Source organism: Diabrotica virgifera, chromosome 6 (assembly GCF_917563875.1).
Source record: "Diabrotica virgifera virgifera chromosome 6, PGI_DIABVI_V3a".
Classification (NCBI taxonomy): domain Eukaryota; kingdom Metazoa; phylum Arthropoda; class Insecta; order Coleoptera; family Chrysomelidae; genus Diabrotica; species Diabrotica virgifera.
This window is the reverse complement of record NC_065448.1, coordinates 138426882-138445994: the sequence shown is the minus strand read 5'-3', so window position 1 is coordinate 138445994 and position 19113 is coordinate 138426882. Positions and strand designations below refer to the sequence as shown.

Genomic DNA, 19113 nt, shown 5'->3' with positions numbered 1-19113 from the left:
AGATCATAGTGATATCAAAAATTATCGGCCAGTTTGTATTCAGTCAGCCTTATCTAAAGTATTTGAAAAAATGGTTTTGCCAAGTTTGGATAATTGTTTTAGGAACATTATTACGGACAACCAACATGGATTTGTAGGCGGACGTTCTACTCTCACTAACCTCTTTTTGTATATCGATAGTATAGGTACAGCAATGGATGAGGGTTACGAGGTGCACTCTATATACACCGATTTCAGTAAGGCCTTTGACCTACTAGATCATAATGTCTTAATTACAAAGCTGAGAAACTTTGGTATCACTGGTTCTTTATTAGCTTGGTTTACTTCGTATTTGCAAGGAAGAACATTGCAAGTAAGATCAGCAGGATGTGTTTCTAATGGATTTGAAGCCGTGTCAGGGGTTCCGCAGGGTTGCCATTTGGGTCCTAAGCTTTTTCTGTTGTTGGTAAATGATATTGGTAGGAACTTTAAATCTGAATATCTGATATTTGCAGACGACTTAAAGATATTTAAATGCATTAGGTCAGAATCTGATTGTGAGGGTTTGCAGAGAGACTTGGATTCTTTAGTACATTGGTGCCAGGAAAATAATCTTAGATTGAATGCTTCGAAATGCTCATATATTATTTTTTCACGTAATAAGACCACCAGTGATTTTAAATACAAGATAGGAGATGTGGATTTATCTAGGGTTCAGGTAATTAAGGATTTAGGTGTGTTACTGGATAGTAAGCAAGTTTCGTGGACCATTCTGATGCCATTATTGCGCGTGCTAATCGGACATTAGGGTTAGTCATCAGAATGTCATATGATTTTAAAAATTTGTTTGTAATTGTGAGATTGTTTTTGAGTTATGTTCGTTCATTACTAGAGTATTGTTCAGTGATTTGGAGTCCAAGTTATGAGAATCACAAATATCGAATTGAATCGATTCAAAATAAATTCGTTAGATATCTGCGGTATAGGTTAGGTACTAGAGGAATGCAATTGAATTCCAGTCAGGTCATGCAGATGTTTCATTTGCACCGTTTAGAGGATCGCAGGCGATACTTTGACCTTAATTTCGTATTTAATGTGTTAAATGGTATTATTGTTGCACCTAGTATTCTGGGTCGAATAGATTTTTATGTTCCAGCTAGGAATTTGAGAAGATGTCCCTTGCTATCCGCTAGATCGTGCAATACACGTCATGCAGAAAATATGACTTTAAATAGAATTGTTTCTAGTGTAAATGAGTTTCCAAATATAGACTTTATGGGAGTCACACTAAATGCTTTTAAAAAGACTATTTCACGTGAATTATTTTAATTTGATTTTAATTTTTTGATGCCGTTAGTTTAATTGCAAGTAATGTAAGTTAACTTGTGTTCAATGTTTAATTTTGACTTTTACTTTTAATTGTAAAATAGAGTTTTCCGTCAATAAATATTAATTAATTAATTAATATGAATTAAAGCAAGACAAAAATCATAGCAAATTCAGATGAGGATATCACAATGATGATCGGACTAGATGAAATAGAACGAGTTCACGATTATAATATATATCTGGGTCAAATTATAAAATTTAACAAGGAAAACCAAACAGCAGAGATCAAAAGAGGAGTTAGACTGACATGGGCAGCATTTGGCAAACTAAGCTACATCTTTAAAAACAAAAGATATCCACAACATCTTAAGACCAAGTTATACAATCAATGCGTACTTCATGTTCTCAGTTATGGTTCCCAACAAACGTGGTCGTCTACAAAAGAAAACATGGACAAAATCATAAAAACGCAAAGAGCAATGGAAAGACAAATGTTGCACATAAGACTAATGGGTAAAACGAGAAACGAGTTGATAAGAGAGAAAACAAAAGTTAGGGATGTTATGAAGTTGCAAAATTGAAATGGAGATTTGCCTGACACAATATGAGACAAAAAGAAGACCGATGGAACAAAAGTCTTATAAATCTGAGACCGTGGGAATATAAACGAAGCAGAGGAAGACCTCAAATAAGATGAGCAGATAATACCAAGAAGCACGTGGGCTCTAGGTGGATGACTGTAGCGCCAGACAGAGAAGAATGGAAAAGGATTGGGGAGGACTATGTCCAAAGATGGACCGAAGAAGGCTAATTAGATAAATAGTTTTATTAATTGGTTGATTAGGTAGTATTGAATGGCCTCCTCGTTCATCCAATTTGAACCAAAAATATTATTTTGATTGTGGATACTTAAAAAATGGAATTTATAAAACTAACGCTCGATTTCATAATAAGTTAAAGTGGACTTTAAATTTTAAGTTGGTACCTTTATCAATGGAATTGTAACACAATAAAGTGAACTTTAGTTAATGTTCACTTTAAGTTGATTATGAAACCGGGCGTAAATCATCAAGTGTTGCAGAGAGAGCTAAAGCAAAAAATGATCAATGAATTCATATTAATTTCTAGAAAAACGTGGAGAAATGTAATAGACGCATTCTATCATCGATTCACATACTATCAAACGGAGGACATGTTTGAACACTTCATTCGGTAGACATTAAATTAGCAACGTAGTAAATTTTGTTTAGGATCTAGGCATTTGCGTGAAAATCACGAATGATGGAACACTGGATGGAGCCATTAAAGAACGAAATACTCAGGACAGGAAAGCAATTACTCTCCTAAACTCAGTACTCTGGGACAAGCAGATGAAAAACCAAAACAAGAAAAAGATCTATAACGCCGTAGTGAAAAGCATCATAACATACAGCTGCGAAGTATGGCCTATGAAGGAAAAAGCAAAACGAATGTTAGAGGTCACCGAAATGGATTTCTGGAGAAGAGCTGCAGGAAGATCAAGAAGAGAACATGCCACCAATGAACGAATACGAGAAATAATGAAGGTCACACATACAATAAATGACGAAATCAATGAAATACAACTGCGATGGTTTGGTCACGTACAAAGAATGCACGAAGACAGAATCCCAAAACAAATACAAAACTGGAAACCGCAAGGTAGAAGAAGAAGAGGTAAACTGAGGAAAAGTTGGCAGGCAGGAATAAACAAAGCCATGGATGAAAGAGGTCTGCAAGTAGATCAATGTGCGGACAGAGAGGAATGGCGAACGGGTATCGGAAGACGGAGAACGTTGTAAACCGATAATATATATATCTAGGCATTTGTTTGATCTTTTTAAGATGTTACTAACCACATACAATACAAATAGCAGTGTATACAGATTTCATTCAAGTTGTAGACAAAAGGAAATATTTAAAATATGTATACTTTAATTTTCAGTTTCTGGAATATAAAATACAAGTTGATAATGGTAAAAACCATTGAAGCCAGTCGCACATTATATGTGTCTGTTGACAGTTACGATTCCTCACACAGTCAATGAGTTAGGTTTATTATATTTTTCTAAAACTTAAAAATGTCCTTACCCTACTTTCAAAACCCTATTTGCTTCTGCCAAGTAATCACGTAAATTTGTACCCATAAGCGAGAGACAGTAGACAGCAACATCTACTGAATTATTTTCAAGTGGTACATTTGCCATATCACAGGCTACTACTGCCTCATCTACAGCCACAAGGTCAAAAGAGTGAACTTTTTGATTTATTGACTTGGACAGTCGTGCATCTCCACAGCCAAAATCTGCTACAACATGTGTTCTTGGCCTGTAAGATAATGATATTTATATATTATATTGCAGCAACTATCAGTAATAAGATAATAAAGTTGTTAAAATATAGCACATGAACCGTGATTTTTCACACCTAAGTAGATATTACATACACACCTATATTCGCTGGTAGTGTTAATTATGATTATAGATCACATGGTACACTCTGACGTCGCTTGGGACGATCTTATGTGTACGCTTTATGTGTGATTTACAAAAAACAAGAGATTATTTAAAATTTTACTATTAATGTTGTTCTAATGACTAATGTATTGTAGCAACACAATGACTCACCGGCCGCCAGTAGCACCTCGAGACGTAAGCCGAGAAAATTCTGGTATACGTGGAATCGACGCGCGGTGAATGGAAGGTCACACGATAGCCAGAGAGCTGGCTTAGCCCGGAATGATCGAGAATAATGGCTAGAGTATATAACGATACGAATTTTGTAAATAGAGTTTAGTGTATAATATAAATTCGTTTGTAACTTGTATAAATAAATTCGTATATAAACGAACCGAGAGTATTATTTTAACAGTAATCACACTACAGTGGTGTCGGTGTTCGGTAAACTTAGTGCGATATAAATAAGTGAATTACAGAGAGACTTTAAAAGACTTTTGAACTTTATTCGTCGGGAATAATCGGAGTGCGTTAATTGTTCGGTATTCGGAGAGACTTTTGAACTTTGTTCGTCGGGAATAATTAAAGTGCGTTGATTGTTCGGTATTCGGAAAGACTTTTAAAAGACATTTTGAAAAGTACGTGTGTGCCGACCAAAGATGTTGCTACAAGAACTTTCCGCAAAACAGCTTCGTGAACAGCTAGAGGAACGCGATGAAGACAGCAGTGGGACCAAGAAAGTCCTACAAGCACGACTCGAGGAAGTCCTCACGAAGAACGGAGATTATCCAGAGACGTTCCACTTCCAGTCAAGCAATCTTATCGAAATTAAAAACTGTTTCTCAAACGATTAATGAGAGGTTCGACCAGAAATGTTTCTCAAAAGATCGATGAAACTTCTATAAAGAACAACGAGAAACTTAAAGAAGTTAGTAGAAAAAGCGACGAGAAATTCGATAACGTTGCTAAAAAATTTGACGAGACTTCTCAAGTAATTAAAGAGGTTTGTAGACAGAACAACGAAAAACTTGAGGAAGTTTGTAGACAGAACAACGAGAAATTCGAAGAAGTTTTTAGAACAACCGATAAGATACAGAAAAGTGTAGACGACAATAAAGAAATGTTAGAAGAGAAGATCAAACAATTAGAGACCGTAGAAGAAAAGATCAAACAACTAGAGAGCAGGATAACTGATACAAAAGTACAACCATCAGTTAACGCAGTAGCTTTAGATCCTGTAGTGAAGGATGAAACACCGAGAGACGAAACATCGCATCATATGAGATTTAAATTACCACCATTTGATGGAAAGTCTTCTTGGTCCATATACCTTAGACTCTTAGACAATTTGAAGCTATTGCAACCGCCAATCATTGGACCGAACAAGAAAAGGCCGTTTCCTTGACTGCTGCTCTACGAGGTGATGCTGCAGACATATTAAGGTCAATTCCTAAGGGCCAAGAAAAATGTTACCAGACCTTGTTCACTCGTATGGAAAAACGCTATGGAGATGCTCATATACAACAAGTATACAAAGCACAACTGCGAAGTAGAAGTCAACGAGCAAGTGAGAATCTGCAAGAATTTGAAGCAGATGTGGCTCGTGTGGTGCGGTTGGCTTATCCGGAGGTGCAAGACAGCGTTTTAGAAGAAATTGCGGTAGATACCTTCGTCAATGGGCTGAAAGATAGTGAACTACAGAAAGCTTTACGACTAGCATGACCGAAAGTTTTAGATGAAGCACTTGCTATTGCATTGGAACACGAAACGGCTAGTCAAACTTCACGAAGCCATAGAGTAAGAACCATTGAAGGAAGTGACGAACACAACGATGAACGTCTGGAGGAAATGATACGGAGAGTATTTCGTAACGAGATGCCAAAGAGACGCGAGCCTAGATGTTGGAATTGCGGCGACGTAGGCCACATTCGTCGTAATTGTAAGAAGATCGTACAGCCGTCGGAAAACTAGAGCGGGTCGACACCAAGGGGCAACTGTCGACCTCGAGAACTAGAGCCCCCATAGTAACTGTCAACCTTACGTCCTCCGGTGGAATCCACAACTTATACATCGAAGGTCGTATCAATAATAGATGTAGATCGTTTTTGGTGGATACAGGTGCAACAAGAACTATCGCACGTCCAGACGTAGTACGAGGCCATCATAAGTTATCACCTGCAACAGTAAAGCTTAGAACAGCGACTGGTGAGCTAATTAATACATAATATGGCGAGGCTAATATGTCAGTATCTATTGGCCAGACCACAGTTGAACATTAAGTATTAATTGCCGAGATCTCCGACGAGTTCATATTGGGAATGGACATACTAAGAAAAGTTGGGGCTGTATTGGATGTTTAAAATGGAGTCCTCAAGATCAATGGTGAAGAGTTTCCCTTTCACGACGACAAAGAAGATGTCATCCGCCTACTAACTACATGCGACGTAACCATACCCGGTAATAGTGAGAAAATTCTGATGACCACGCTTGATGGACACTGCCGAGAGGGAAGTTTAAGGATGGTCGAAGATGTGGACAATGTCGAGTTCCTAACGGCGAAAACTTTGGTAAGAGTTCGAGATGTCATCCCTGTAAGAGTTATGAATTTAAGGGAAACTGCTATTAAGTTAAGTAGAGGAGCTTTGATCGGGCAGTGTGTTCCCGTGGCTTCAATTTGCTCTATGAATACCAATGAGAAATCATCGAAGTCAAAGTATCCAAAAGACCTTGTCGAGATGATCATTGAAAGATGCCAAGATCATGATCATGAACGAACGGAAAAAGTGAGGTCTATGCTGATAGAGTATCAAGATGTTTTTGCTATTGATAAGAAGGATAAGGGCAAAACAAGCATAGTAACGCATAAAATAAATACCGGAGACGCTCAGCCAATCAGACAACGGCCTAGACGACTTCCATTTGCGAAAAGAGATGAGGCCGAAGAGATTATCAAGGATATGGACAAACAAGGGGTAATTGAACTATCGAACAGTCCATGGACATTACCAGTAGTTCTGGTAAAGAAGAAAGATGGTTCAACGCGTTTTTGTATCGACTACCGCCAGCTCAATGCGGTAACAAAAAAAGATAGTTATCCTTTGCCCAGAATAGACGATAAATTGGATACTCTCTACGGTTCTCGTTGGTTCTCCACACTCGATTTAAAAAGTGGATATTGGCAAGTAGACATGGAGCCAGCCGATCGGGAGAAAACCGCATTTTCGATAGGATCAGGGCTTTGGCAGTTCACGGCTATGCCGTTATGTAATGCTCCTGCCACATTTGAAAGATTAATGGAGGCAGTTTTAAGAGGTCTAACATGGAAAACATGCCTGGTTTACTTGGATGATGTAATTGTGGTTGGAAGATCCTTTGATGAACATGCCAAGAATCTAATAGAAGTCTTTCAACGATTGAGGGCAGCGAACTTGAAGTTAAGTCCGAAGAAATGTCACATGTTTCGACGAGAAGTTAAGTACTTGGGACATATTGTATCGAGTAATGGTGTAACAGCTGATCCTGAAAAGATTGAAGCAATTAAAGATTGGCCAGTACCAAAAGATAAACATGAAATTAGAAGTTTCCTTGGCCTATGTACATATTACCGACGATTTGTCAAAGGATTTGCCAATATCTCCAAGCCCCTAACAAAGTTGACGGAGGAGGGCAAAGAATATACATGGAGTGAAGAATGCCAAAAAGCTTTCGAACAACTACAAATGGCTCTGATCAGTGCACTGATATTAAGCTACCCGAAACAGGCAGGAAAATTTGTTTTGGATACCGATGCTAGCAACAGTGCCATAGGAGCTGTTCTCTCCCAAATCCAGGATGGGCAGGAAAAAGTCATCGCTTATTTCAGCAAAGTCCTGTCGAAACCAGAAAGAAACTATTGCGTTACCAGAAGAGAACTGCTGGGCTTGCGAACATTTCCATAAATACTTGTATGGCAGAAAGTTCCGTAATCCAGAGGGCCAGATGGCAAGATGGTTAGAACGATTACAAGAATATGATTACGAGATAGAACACAGGGCCGGAAGAGTTCATTCAAATGCTGATGCCCTTTCGAGACGACCATGCAGTGCAAATTGTAATCACTGTGCCAAATTAGAGGAACGATTTTGCCCCGTGAGACGAACCACCGTAATTAATGAGCAATGGCAGCCCCAACAGTTACAAGATGCTTAAGAATATGATCCATGTATAAAAAGAGTATTGGATTGGATGCGGCAAGGTGAGAGACCTAGTTGGCAGAACATTAGTGCATGCAGTCCAGAAGTCAAGGCCTACTGGAGCCAATGGAATTGCCTGGTACTAAAAGATGATCTTCTGTACAGAACCTTTGAGAACGATGATGGTACAGAATCTAAGCTTCAGTTGATTGTACCTAAAAGTAAAGTGTCAGAAGTATTGCGTCAGTTGCATGACGGTACATCAGGTGGACACTTTGGTATTACGAAGACTCTACAAAAGGTTCGAGAACGGTTCTATTGGGTGAACTGTAAAGATGACGTAAGAAGATGGTGCCGGAAATGTGAACTGTGCATCCGGTAATGGTCCAGTTGGTAAAAAGAGAGCACCCATGAGACAGTACAATGTTGGCAGTCCTATGGAAAGAGTAGCAATCGACATTGCAGGTCCATTTCCAGAAACCGATGCTGGAAATAAATACATCCTGGTAGCCATGGATTATTTTACCAAATGGACCGAGGCCTATGCATTACCGAATCAGGAAGCTGCTACCGTTGCAGAGGTACTTGTTAAAGAATTCTTCAGCCGATTTGGTGTTCCCTTGGAGATCCACTCCGACCAAGGGCGAAACTTTGAGTCAGCTCTTTTCCAAAACGTTTGTAAATTGATTGGTGCCAATAAGACCAGAACAACACCCCTGCATCCTCAATCAGATGGGATGGTCGAGAGGATGAACCGAACGATGGGTAAACACTTGTCCAAAGTTGTATCTGAACATCAGCGAGATTGGTACCAACACATAAATTTATTCCTGATGGCCTACCGCTCGGCCGTGAATGAAACTACAGGTCAAACACCAACCTGCCTGATGTTGGATCGTGAAGTTCGTTTGCCCTGCGACCTAAAGTTTGGCTGCAGACCTTCCGAGGAACATGTTGCAGGCAAAGAATACGTTGACAGCCTGAAATTACGAATGAACAACATTCATGAACTTGCCCGACAACACATCCAGATAGCCAGTGACAGAATGAAAGATCAATATGATTCTCGATGCAAGAATGAAAGCTTCGAAGTAAGTGATCTTGTCTGGCTTTATAATCCACGACGTCGTCGAGGCTTGTGTCCTAAACTGCAAAGACAATGGGAAGGTCCGTATGAAGTTAAGAAGAAAATAAATGACGTGATATATAGAATTAAGAAGTTGCCAAACGGTAAACCAAAAGTTATTCACATAAATCGTCTTGCACCATATGCTGCCTCAAATGAAACAGGAAGAAGCACGAGTCCTCCAACAGGAGAAGAAAGATGCCACACAACCAAGTTTTAAGGAATTTATGTCAAATTACGCAGAGAAAGAGTGCTAGATTCGGCGTGACCACAGAAGTTCAGCAAGATCTGTTTAGTGTTCCAGAAAGCGTCTCTCTAGTCCACTGTGTGGCCCAAAACCTCGAGATGACTAAAGGAATCTAGTCCGTATTCAATAGAAAGTTCGGCCGCCTGGACGAGTTAAGAAATCAGCAGCCTAAAATTGGAAGAGTACTGCGATTGAAAGATGGTCCTCGATCTTTGCTGTATATGGTGACCAGGACGTCTTATACGGACACGCCAAGCTACGAGAACATATGGCGTGCTCTAACTAATTTGAAGAAAATCGTGTGTAATTATGACATCAAAGATTTGGCTTTACCAACAATAGGCCATGCACTAGAAAATCTGGATTGGAAGATTGTGAGAAGCATGCTTGAAGCGATCTTCAGAGAAACTGGCGTATGAATTACTGTGTGTTGCATGAACCCGAAGATGTCATACCCTTCAAAGACAGTAGACTGTTACTTCTTTTCTAGGGGTGTATGCAGAGCTGGAGAATCCTGTAGATTCCGCCATCCTGGGCCATCTAGACTTGCTGATCGGGACGCTCAGATCTTAAGAGGGGAGCAATGTAGCAAAACAATGACTCACCGGCCGCCAGTAGCACCTCGAGACGTAAGCCGAGAAAATTCTGGTATACGTGGAATCGACGCGCGGTGGTTGGAAGGTCACACGATAGCCAGAGAGCTGGCTTAGCCTGGAATGATCGAGAATAATGGCTAGAGTATATAACGATACGAATTTTGTAAATAGAGTTTAGTGTATAATATAAATTCGTCTGTAACTTTTATAAATAAATTCGTATATAAACGAACCGAGACTATTATTTTTAACAGTAATCACGCTACAGTATTAATACATTATTATAAATTTGCTATAAATACTCTATTTGGCAGTAAATGTCTGATATAATAGATAGATATACAGTTGAGTCCGCGAGTCTTTACCCGTGCGTCATTAATACCTGGCGAGATAAAACACATACTTTTTATCTAGCATAATTCTCTTCCACGCATGAATCTAATGACAAACCAGCTGCCGCATGCTATTAAGTAAAAACACATGTTATTTTTATGAACGATTTAGACTCAGTGCATTGAAAAGAGATAGGTACAAAGTCGATTGGGGATGTCACCTATTTTAAGTACAATTTCTGACGTTTTGGTTTGTTTACTTTTGTGGCTGTCAGTTTGTTGAATTTCTTGCTGTTATTCTGTCGAATTTTTGAATTTTGAAGTTTTTTATAGTATACAAACAGTTGTTTTCACAAAAAATTTTATATTGGAGTTAGAAATTGTTTGATAGGTTTATGTTATTTTACGATAAATTTTGACAACGTACAAAGCTAACCTCATTGTTGACACAGTTGAATGCTTGTGTTTAAGGTTCCGCCAAAGTGAATAAAATAACAAAAAGAAAATATGTTATTAAATTTTTTATAAATTGTTTATTTATTTTTTAATCAATGATAATAAAATAATTTATTAAGCTACTTTAAATGTAGCTGTAATTATGCACCAAAATTTTAAAGCACCACTTAAATTTGACATTATATTTATTTGATAACGTCAAATTTTATACTATAACCCGTGATCGGAATAATATCCACTTGCCGTTGCGTTTAGTAAATTTCCGACTTATTTCGTATGCTTTAAATGATGACGCACGGGTAAAGACTCGCGGACTCAACTGTAGTTTAAAATAAAATACGAAAAGATTTTAAGGCTGACAGCCGAAGTGTGACGTCACGACTGTAATAATGTTATTATCAATTTGTAAACAAAGGTTGAAACGCCAGAATTTTCCCAACCTCAAGCCTTTTTAATTACTATAAAGTTGAAATTTTGCTTCCGCTGCTGCTTTTTCTGCTTATAGTGTTTTTAAGATAATGTCACCATAATACGGTCTTAAATTTCTATGAAATATGGTTTTTAGTATTATTCACGAAGCAAAGGTTAGGAAGTTTTGTAAACCATTGTATTTTGTGTAATAAAAATGGTAATCTGCTTTGCACCGGATTGTAAACACTATGGTGAAAGAGGGATATGTCGATTCTTTGTGTTCTTAAAGTATCTGGTTGAAAACAAGAGGTGGATTTCATTACTAAGGTAAGAAAATATAGTGAAGAAAAAGAACTGAATTTATCGCCCATTGGGGACGACTTACAAATTATGCCACCGTGAGAAGCACTGTCGACATGTCATAATATCCCCTCCATGTCAATACTCCCAACGAATTAGCTACCTAGTACCTTGTACTACAGGTTTCCATCGACGCTTGCTGTGCAAAATTGAACCTCAAAAATGGCTTGGCTTCTATGATATTCGGCTCGAAGCAATCAATGTTATGTGTGTGTAATGTATAATGTATCAAGTGGACTGTTAACACTTTAGCTGTTTTATTACTATAATAAACACTTCTTGATCGTGAACTATTTATTTCTACTAATATTTATTGACAAATTGGGTGTACGAACACAACTTGCTGCGTAAGTTCCCACATATCTTCTCATAGTCATAATGACCATGTGAGGTGGACTATGCGTTTGTGCCCTAACCTACCATAGGCGTGCAAATGAACAGAAAATGTGATATTAAAAAATATGAATGTAAATATAATAATGCGCTTAACACATACAAAGATACAACTCTATATAAATCAATCATACAATCTGAGTGATGTATGGCTGCGAAACGTGGACAATAACAAGAGCAAAAGAAGAGACTGTGTTTGGGAAAGAAAAATACCAAGGAAGATTTTTGGGCCTGTTCTTGATGAAGCATCAGGACAATATGGGATAAGAATTAACAAAGAGCTCAAAGAATTATACCCAGACGCCAATATAATAAAAAAAATAAAGTCTAGAAGACTCCAATAGGCAGGACACCTCAGAAGACATTCTGACGAAAGAACAGTAAGGCTGGTATGGTAAGAAGTCCCATCTGGAAGAAGACTATGTGCCTGCTGGCAAGATAATAAAGCATAAGACCTGATAGACCAGGGCGCATCTGTAAAAATATTAGTACATTTGGACGTTGAGAGGTGACTCAAATTTTTTTGCAGAAATTGCTTGAAAATAACTTAAATAATAATATTTGAGTTATCCGCCCACTCAAAAAGGTCCGGAACATTGTTTAAATAATCAAAATGTCAAAAAATGAAGGAAAAATTCGATTGTTTTCTTCGTTTTTTGATTATAACTTTGAAAGTATCTATTTCCGAGAAAAGTTGTACTAACATAAAAGTTGCGTAATTAAATTTCCTACAATACAGAATAGGTTAAAAATTTTAAAAATAGTCACCCTTGAACTATTGCAAAATAGCAATAGTTGCGATAAAACTATTAAAAAACAATTATTCGCATTTTACGTTTTTCAACCATTTATGCTACACCTAGGAGCTTCATATTTTACCCAGAAAAACTGTATGATATAGTAAAACAATACTGTAAATTTCATTAAGATCGGTTTAATAGATTTTGCAAAATAAATTTTGCAATCCAGCTTTCGCAAAAAAAATCATTTTTTCAAAATGTTGCAGGACTGAAAATAAAGTAGATAGCAAGTTGAAATTTTTTTGCATATAGAAATGTACTGTACCTTTCATTTGCAATTTGCAAAATTAAAATCGAATAACTACCACGGCGTCAGGAATTTTTTTAAATAAACATTATGTATTGGTGCTACGCCCAGGACAGCGGATAGTTTGCTCTGATTGGGCATTCCAATGACCTGTGATAATGATTGATACATTTTAATTTTTATTACATTTCGATATAAATAAATAAATTTGTTTATTGCAAACTACAAACACATACTCTGTCCTTTTAAATAACACTTTTTTTTGCAAAAACTTTCTTTGTTCATATATTTTAACTTAGAGAATAAAAGTTTATTATTTTTAAACATATGCAATTGTTTAAACAATATTTCATAAACAATAATAACATTAGTTTGATTTTTGTGGAATTAAAATATTAAAATACAACAAAATATAGAGTAAGAAAATAATATATTAGATAAAGATTGGAAGAAATTTTGGTGGAAATCAACTTGTGTAAATCGAACACCGCTGTCCTGCGAGTAGCACCAAAAATTATTGTTTATTTAAAAAAATTCCTGACGCCGTGGTACTTAATCGATTTTAATTTTGCAAATTGCAAATGAAAGGTACAGTACACTTCTATAATCAAAAAAAAAATTCAACTTGCTGTCTGCTTTATTTTCAGTCCTGCAACATTTTGAAAAAATGATTTTTTTTGCGAAAGCTGGATTGCAAAATCTGTTGAACCGATCTTAATGAAATTTACAGTATTGTTTTACTATATCAAAGTTTTTCTGCGTAAAATATGAAGGTCCTAAGTGTAGCATAAATTGTTGAAAAACGTAAAATGCAAATACTTGTTTTTTTATGGTTTTTTCGCAATTATTGCTATTTTGCAACAAGGGTGACTATTTTTAAAATTATTAACCTATTCTGTATTGTAGGAAATTTAATTACGCAACTTTTATGTCAGTACAACTTTTTTCGGAAATGAATACTTTCAAAGTTATAATCAAAAAACTAAGAAAAAATCGAATTTTCCTTCATATTTTGACATTTTGATTATTTCCGGATATTTAACAATGTTCCGGACCTTTTTGAGTGGGAGGATAACTCAAATATTATTATTTGAGTTATTTTCAAGCAATTTGTGCAAAAAAATTGGAGTCACCTCTCAACATCCATCTCAAAACAGATGCGCCCTGGACTATGAGAGCTATGGGTGTGGAGAACTAGATGGAAATTGCTCAAGACAGAGAAGAATGGAGGCATGTTGTCTAGGCGACTAAAACCCACGAAGGGTTGTAAGTAAGTAAATCTGAATATAGGAAAACTGATGACCCCTGTTTTTTGGAACTGTAAGGGTTTAATTCACATAGAGTTTATGTCTAGGGGTAAACCAATGCATTCAGAAGCCAATTGCGAAATTCTTCAGCTTCTAAAACATACAATATTCGGCCCCATGCATTGGCAAGAACTTCAATGTCTACAATGGGAAATACAACTTTAAATTACCTTAAATTACATACTTTTAAAATACCACTGTCATAATTTTAGTAACACATAGGGCCGGTTTCACAAACAAAAAATAAACAATGAATATTAGTCGTTAAATAAAATTTATTAGTCAATTATATTTTTATTGTGTTTCAATACAATTTTGAGAATTTAAAGTTAAACTAACAAATTTTCTTTGTTATAGATATTGAAAGCGAGATTAACTTGGCAATTTATTTGAAAAGTAAATCTTTATTTGATAAATAAATAAACTGTTATTTGACGTCAGTGAAATGTGGATGTGCCAGTTTATTGGTTAACCCTTTCGATGCGGCTCTCTCTCCGGCGATACTCATGCCCCAGTGCGGCTATTTCTGACGTCAAAACGGTCGGCCGCTTTCGCGCTAAATAATGCGACTAAATGATTCTTTATAACGTTGTTTTATATAAACAAAATAATTGGGTAATTATTTATAATTTTTTTTATTTTTTTTTGAAACAAAATAAATTTTACAAAAAAATACAAAAACGCTATTGTTTAGAAAAACTTAGGATAGAAAGATAGATAAAACAAATTAAAAAATTATTGCACATATTTTTGCATTCAAATTCAATGTAAACAAATGTTAACAAAACAAATAAAAACAAAAAAATTATCCATAACAAAAAAACAACAAAATTATCCATAACAAAAGAAAAACAAAATTATCCAAAACAAAAAATAAAACCAAATAGTCATTTGTTATGTAGAACTTACTTTCTAAAAATGTTTGATGGTGTGAAATCTTTCAAAACAATTCACAACACATAAAGGCACATTGCACTCACGGCACATAAAACTTGTTTCTTTTCTTTTTTTGTTTTTGGCACACACAACACATTTTCTTAGTCCAACTTTCCTACTTGTTGTGGGAGGTACATGCGACGGAAAATGCCTACAAGTAAGCCGCAATGGATTGTCGTCGACTGATCTTCGACCTGCTGACGTGCGCATTTTCCCCTTGTGATTTTCTTCCACTATCTGTTGGATGAGTGTCAGTTGAAATTCTGCCAACGAAGTTTTAGTTTTTGCTACTATATTATTCAAAACGTTTGCATTGAGCAGAACCATATCCATAAGGTGAAGGAAAACTTTTTTGTACCATTTCGCAGTTTTTCGGACGCACTCTACTGAACTCAGTAGCATGTCCGTCTTGTCTACTGCACCCATAAACTTATTGTATGCAACAATACACTGGGGTTTTACAATTGTCCTCCCAGTGAGGCGATCTTTTTTACCAGTTTCCATACCGGTGTTGTTATGTAAGCTCGTAAGCATGTATACTTCTCGTTTATCACAATATTTTAGCGACAACAATTTGTCATCACTTCGGAAACTCCATTCTCCTCTCTGAAGCTTTTCTGCCATTTGCGGCATATATTTTCTATTTTTCCGCACAGTTCCACACGCATTTGTAGCTCTATTATACAGCCATACAAACAGACTGGGGCTTGTATACCAATTGTCACAATACAAAGTATGACCTTTATCCAAATAACGTGCCAAAAGCGTTAGCACCACATCGCCAGATTTACCCAAATTACAATTATTCGTTTGTAAGTCAGTTGTTGCTCCAGTATAGACAACAAAATCGAGAATGTACCCAGTCACTGCGTCGCATAAAACAAAAAACTTTACACCAAATCGATGTCTCTTCGAGGGTATGTACTGTTTGAAAAAGAGTCGGCCTTTGAAAAGCAAAAGGCTTTCATCTATGCACAATTCTTTATGCGGCTTGACAGCGTTTCGGAAAGCATCACGTACGTGGTCTATTACTGCTCTAATCTTGACCAAACTGTCGCCGTTTTTTGGCAGATTGTTGTCCGAGAAATGCAACATTCGCAAAATCAGAAAAAACCTGTCACGCGACATAAGCTCAGAAAATGCTGGAGTAGATAATAGTGTGTTTGTTGACCAGTATTCACTGAGGCGCAATTTTTTTACACGAGGCATCAGATATGTAATCCCAAAAAATAACCACATCTCATTGAAATCTGTATCTTTCCATTTCTTCAAACGTGACTTAGCGGATACTTCCACATGTTCACAAACGTAAATATAAAATTTGTTTGTTTCCGTAACTATATGATTTACTATATTGTCCGTAAAAAATACTTTACAAAAATCCAAAGGTTTATTTTCAGCAGTCAGCCCATCAATTGTGCAACCAACCTCTGACGAGTCAAATGCAAATGTTTTTGGTAGAAGGTCTTTTTTTTTCCAGAGAAAATCGTAGGTATTATTCGATGTTTGGTCTTCGGGCTCTTGAGCAACGTCCATTTCTTCATCGGAATCTAAAGCATTTTGCGTATTTTCTATGTATTCGTCTTCACTGTCGCTTCGAGTAAGAATTTCAAGTAACTCTTTTTCAGTATAAAACTGCCCCTTCTTAGGTCTTGGTAACGCTTTTGAAGGCCCCGGTTGCTGCTCGTCCATTATTTATAAAAACTAATAGGACGATACTGATGTAAAAATGATGCAATACTAAAGTAAAACTGATAGAAATCGCAATGTTTTCGTGTTGGGACAAGCATCGGCAATGAGTGAATAACAACATCTAAACGCAGACGTAAAGAGACCGCCCACTACTCAGCAAGCGCTAGCCCCGCCTTGAATTACCCACAAATGAACACGTGCGCAGGAAACTGCAATTGTCGGCCACAGCACTTCACGGCAAATCAAAATAACTAAATGACGTCCATAGCACTGTAGGCACGGCAAATCAAAGACGTCAAATGACGTCCGCAGCATTCAAAGGGTTAAATAACTTTATTCATTGAATAAACTATTATTTGTGAATGGTGAAACCAGGCATTATACATATTATATTATTATACTTACAATTTCTTTATTGTGTTAATAATAGTGTCTAAGGGATTTAGAGGCCATCTCTTAACTTGTTTTCTGTATCCGTCATGGTATGCATTAAATGCTTGAGGATCATTTTGAAATAATTCCTGGGCTTCTTTACTGTCTGCTGTATATATCTGTTCATTTATAAATCGAAATCTAGCTGCTTTCAATCTCTCCATCATTTTTTGTCTGAGAGTAGGTACTGGTCTTTTTAACTTTTTGTTGTCTGATGCTAAAACAGCCTCCTTCAATTTTGCAAGTTTTTGTATGTTTTTGTTTTCTATAGATCCATGTGTTTTTGATACACTATTTTCAAATGTGGTTGACTGCTTATATTTCATTTTCTTTTTTAGCTGGTCTTTTTGTAAGACCTTAGGATTTGTAATTCCAAATTTTTCTTGCACTTCGGCAGAATTGTCTTGATGATTATTACTCTTGTTAGTGGTTTTTGATTTATTTTGTAAATTTTTTGTTTTAGTGTTATTACGCATGCTGTTATTTACATGTAACATTTTCTCTTTCTGATTTTTTTTATTCTTCTTAGGCCTCTGTTTAATTGTATTACTTTGTGTATTATTTGATATGTCAAGACTACTATTTGATTCCTGTAATGTCTTAAGTTTTTTCTTTTTGGTTGGTGTGTCCACTAAATTAACTAAATCATCTGATTTCAAATTAATTTTGTTTAAGGTTTTCACATTTTTTTGAAGCTTTTTCAATTTTTGTTTATTGTTTTTAATAGTGTTTGTAATTTTGCCTGCTTTATTCCTAGTTATATCTTCAGTTACTTTCTTCTGTAGATTATTACCTAAGATTGTCTTGCTCTTTTTCTCTTGTTTCATAGTATCTGTAAGATCTTTACTTTTTTCATGTTTTTTCTTTTTGCTTTTAGCAGAGACTTTCCTAGGTAAAGAAGCATTAACTAAACTTACATGATCAAAGTTCATAACTTTATGTTTACCCACATTTTTTAAAACTTTGTTTTTGATTTTAGACTGAATTTTTTTCTTTAAAGATTTCATATTATTAACAGCTTTAAGTTTAGTTTTATTTTTGGTCTAAAAGAAAATAAATATTTTACATTAAGGTACATACATATTGACCACTGCAACGAATAACGTCACCAGCATTTATGAAATTCTTCAGAAATGACAAAAAAGATTTCTTTGATTTCTTTTTTATATTATGCATGTGACATTTTTTTAGTGCAAGAAGTAAGTAAATTATATTAAAAATGTTGAACTCCTCTTTTATAATAAGTCTACTTTTTTTGATTAGAGTATTAGTGGATAGGTTTTTGAACTGTGGCAGTTACAGTTTTTGATATAAAGTTTATAAAGTTGCAAAATATTTAATGAAATTAAAAAAGTTTTTTAATTAATTAAGTTTACATTTTTATAATAATATTTGTGCCTTACTATAAAATAAAGGTTTAAGAATCACTGGGTGTAGTAATTTAATAGCATTAATTATTTAAATTTAATAAATTTTATAAACATAATCTAAATGGCAATGTTGTTTCAAAATAAAATTAAGCTTTGACAGAATTGTATTGTAAAAATGTTCACGTTTCCGGTGGTTTTGCAAATGCCTAAGAGTGTGAAGTCATTTTGTAAAAATGAAAACGTTATACAAACTGCCTAGTCATTACAAAAATGACTAGGCTTTTGCCAGAATGCCTGCATTTCATACTTGCCTATGAAATATATAAGGTTTGTTCCAACACAACGAGAACCGTCATGTAACGATCACGTTATGTGTTATGTACTATAAAATAATACATTCCATGCGTTCTGTGTCTGTATTTTGTGCATTCCATGGGTTATTTTGTTTACTGCG

General features: G+C 35.9%; 1 protein-coding gene across 1 annotated transcript in view; it reads right to left on the bottom strand.

Annotated features, from left to right (window-relative positions):
- LOC126886897 (uncharacterized) overlaps window positions 1-19113 on the bottom strand; it is a 29601-nt gene that overhangs the window by 9752 nt on the left and 736 nt on the right. Inside the window, exons 2-3 of the mRNA XM_050654031.1 lie at window positions 17263-18332; window positions 3418-3654 (exon numbers count right to left, since the gene is read on the bottom strand). Of these exons, the coding sequence (XP_050509988.1) occupies window positions 3418-3654; window positions 17263-18332 (1307 nt within the window). The remainder of the gene's footprint in view (window positions 1-3417; window positions 3655-17262; window positions 18333-19113) is intronic.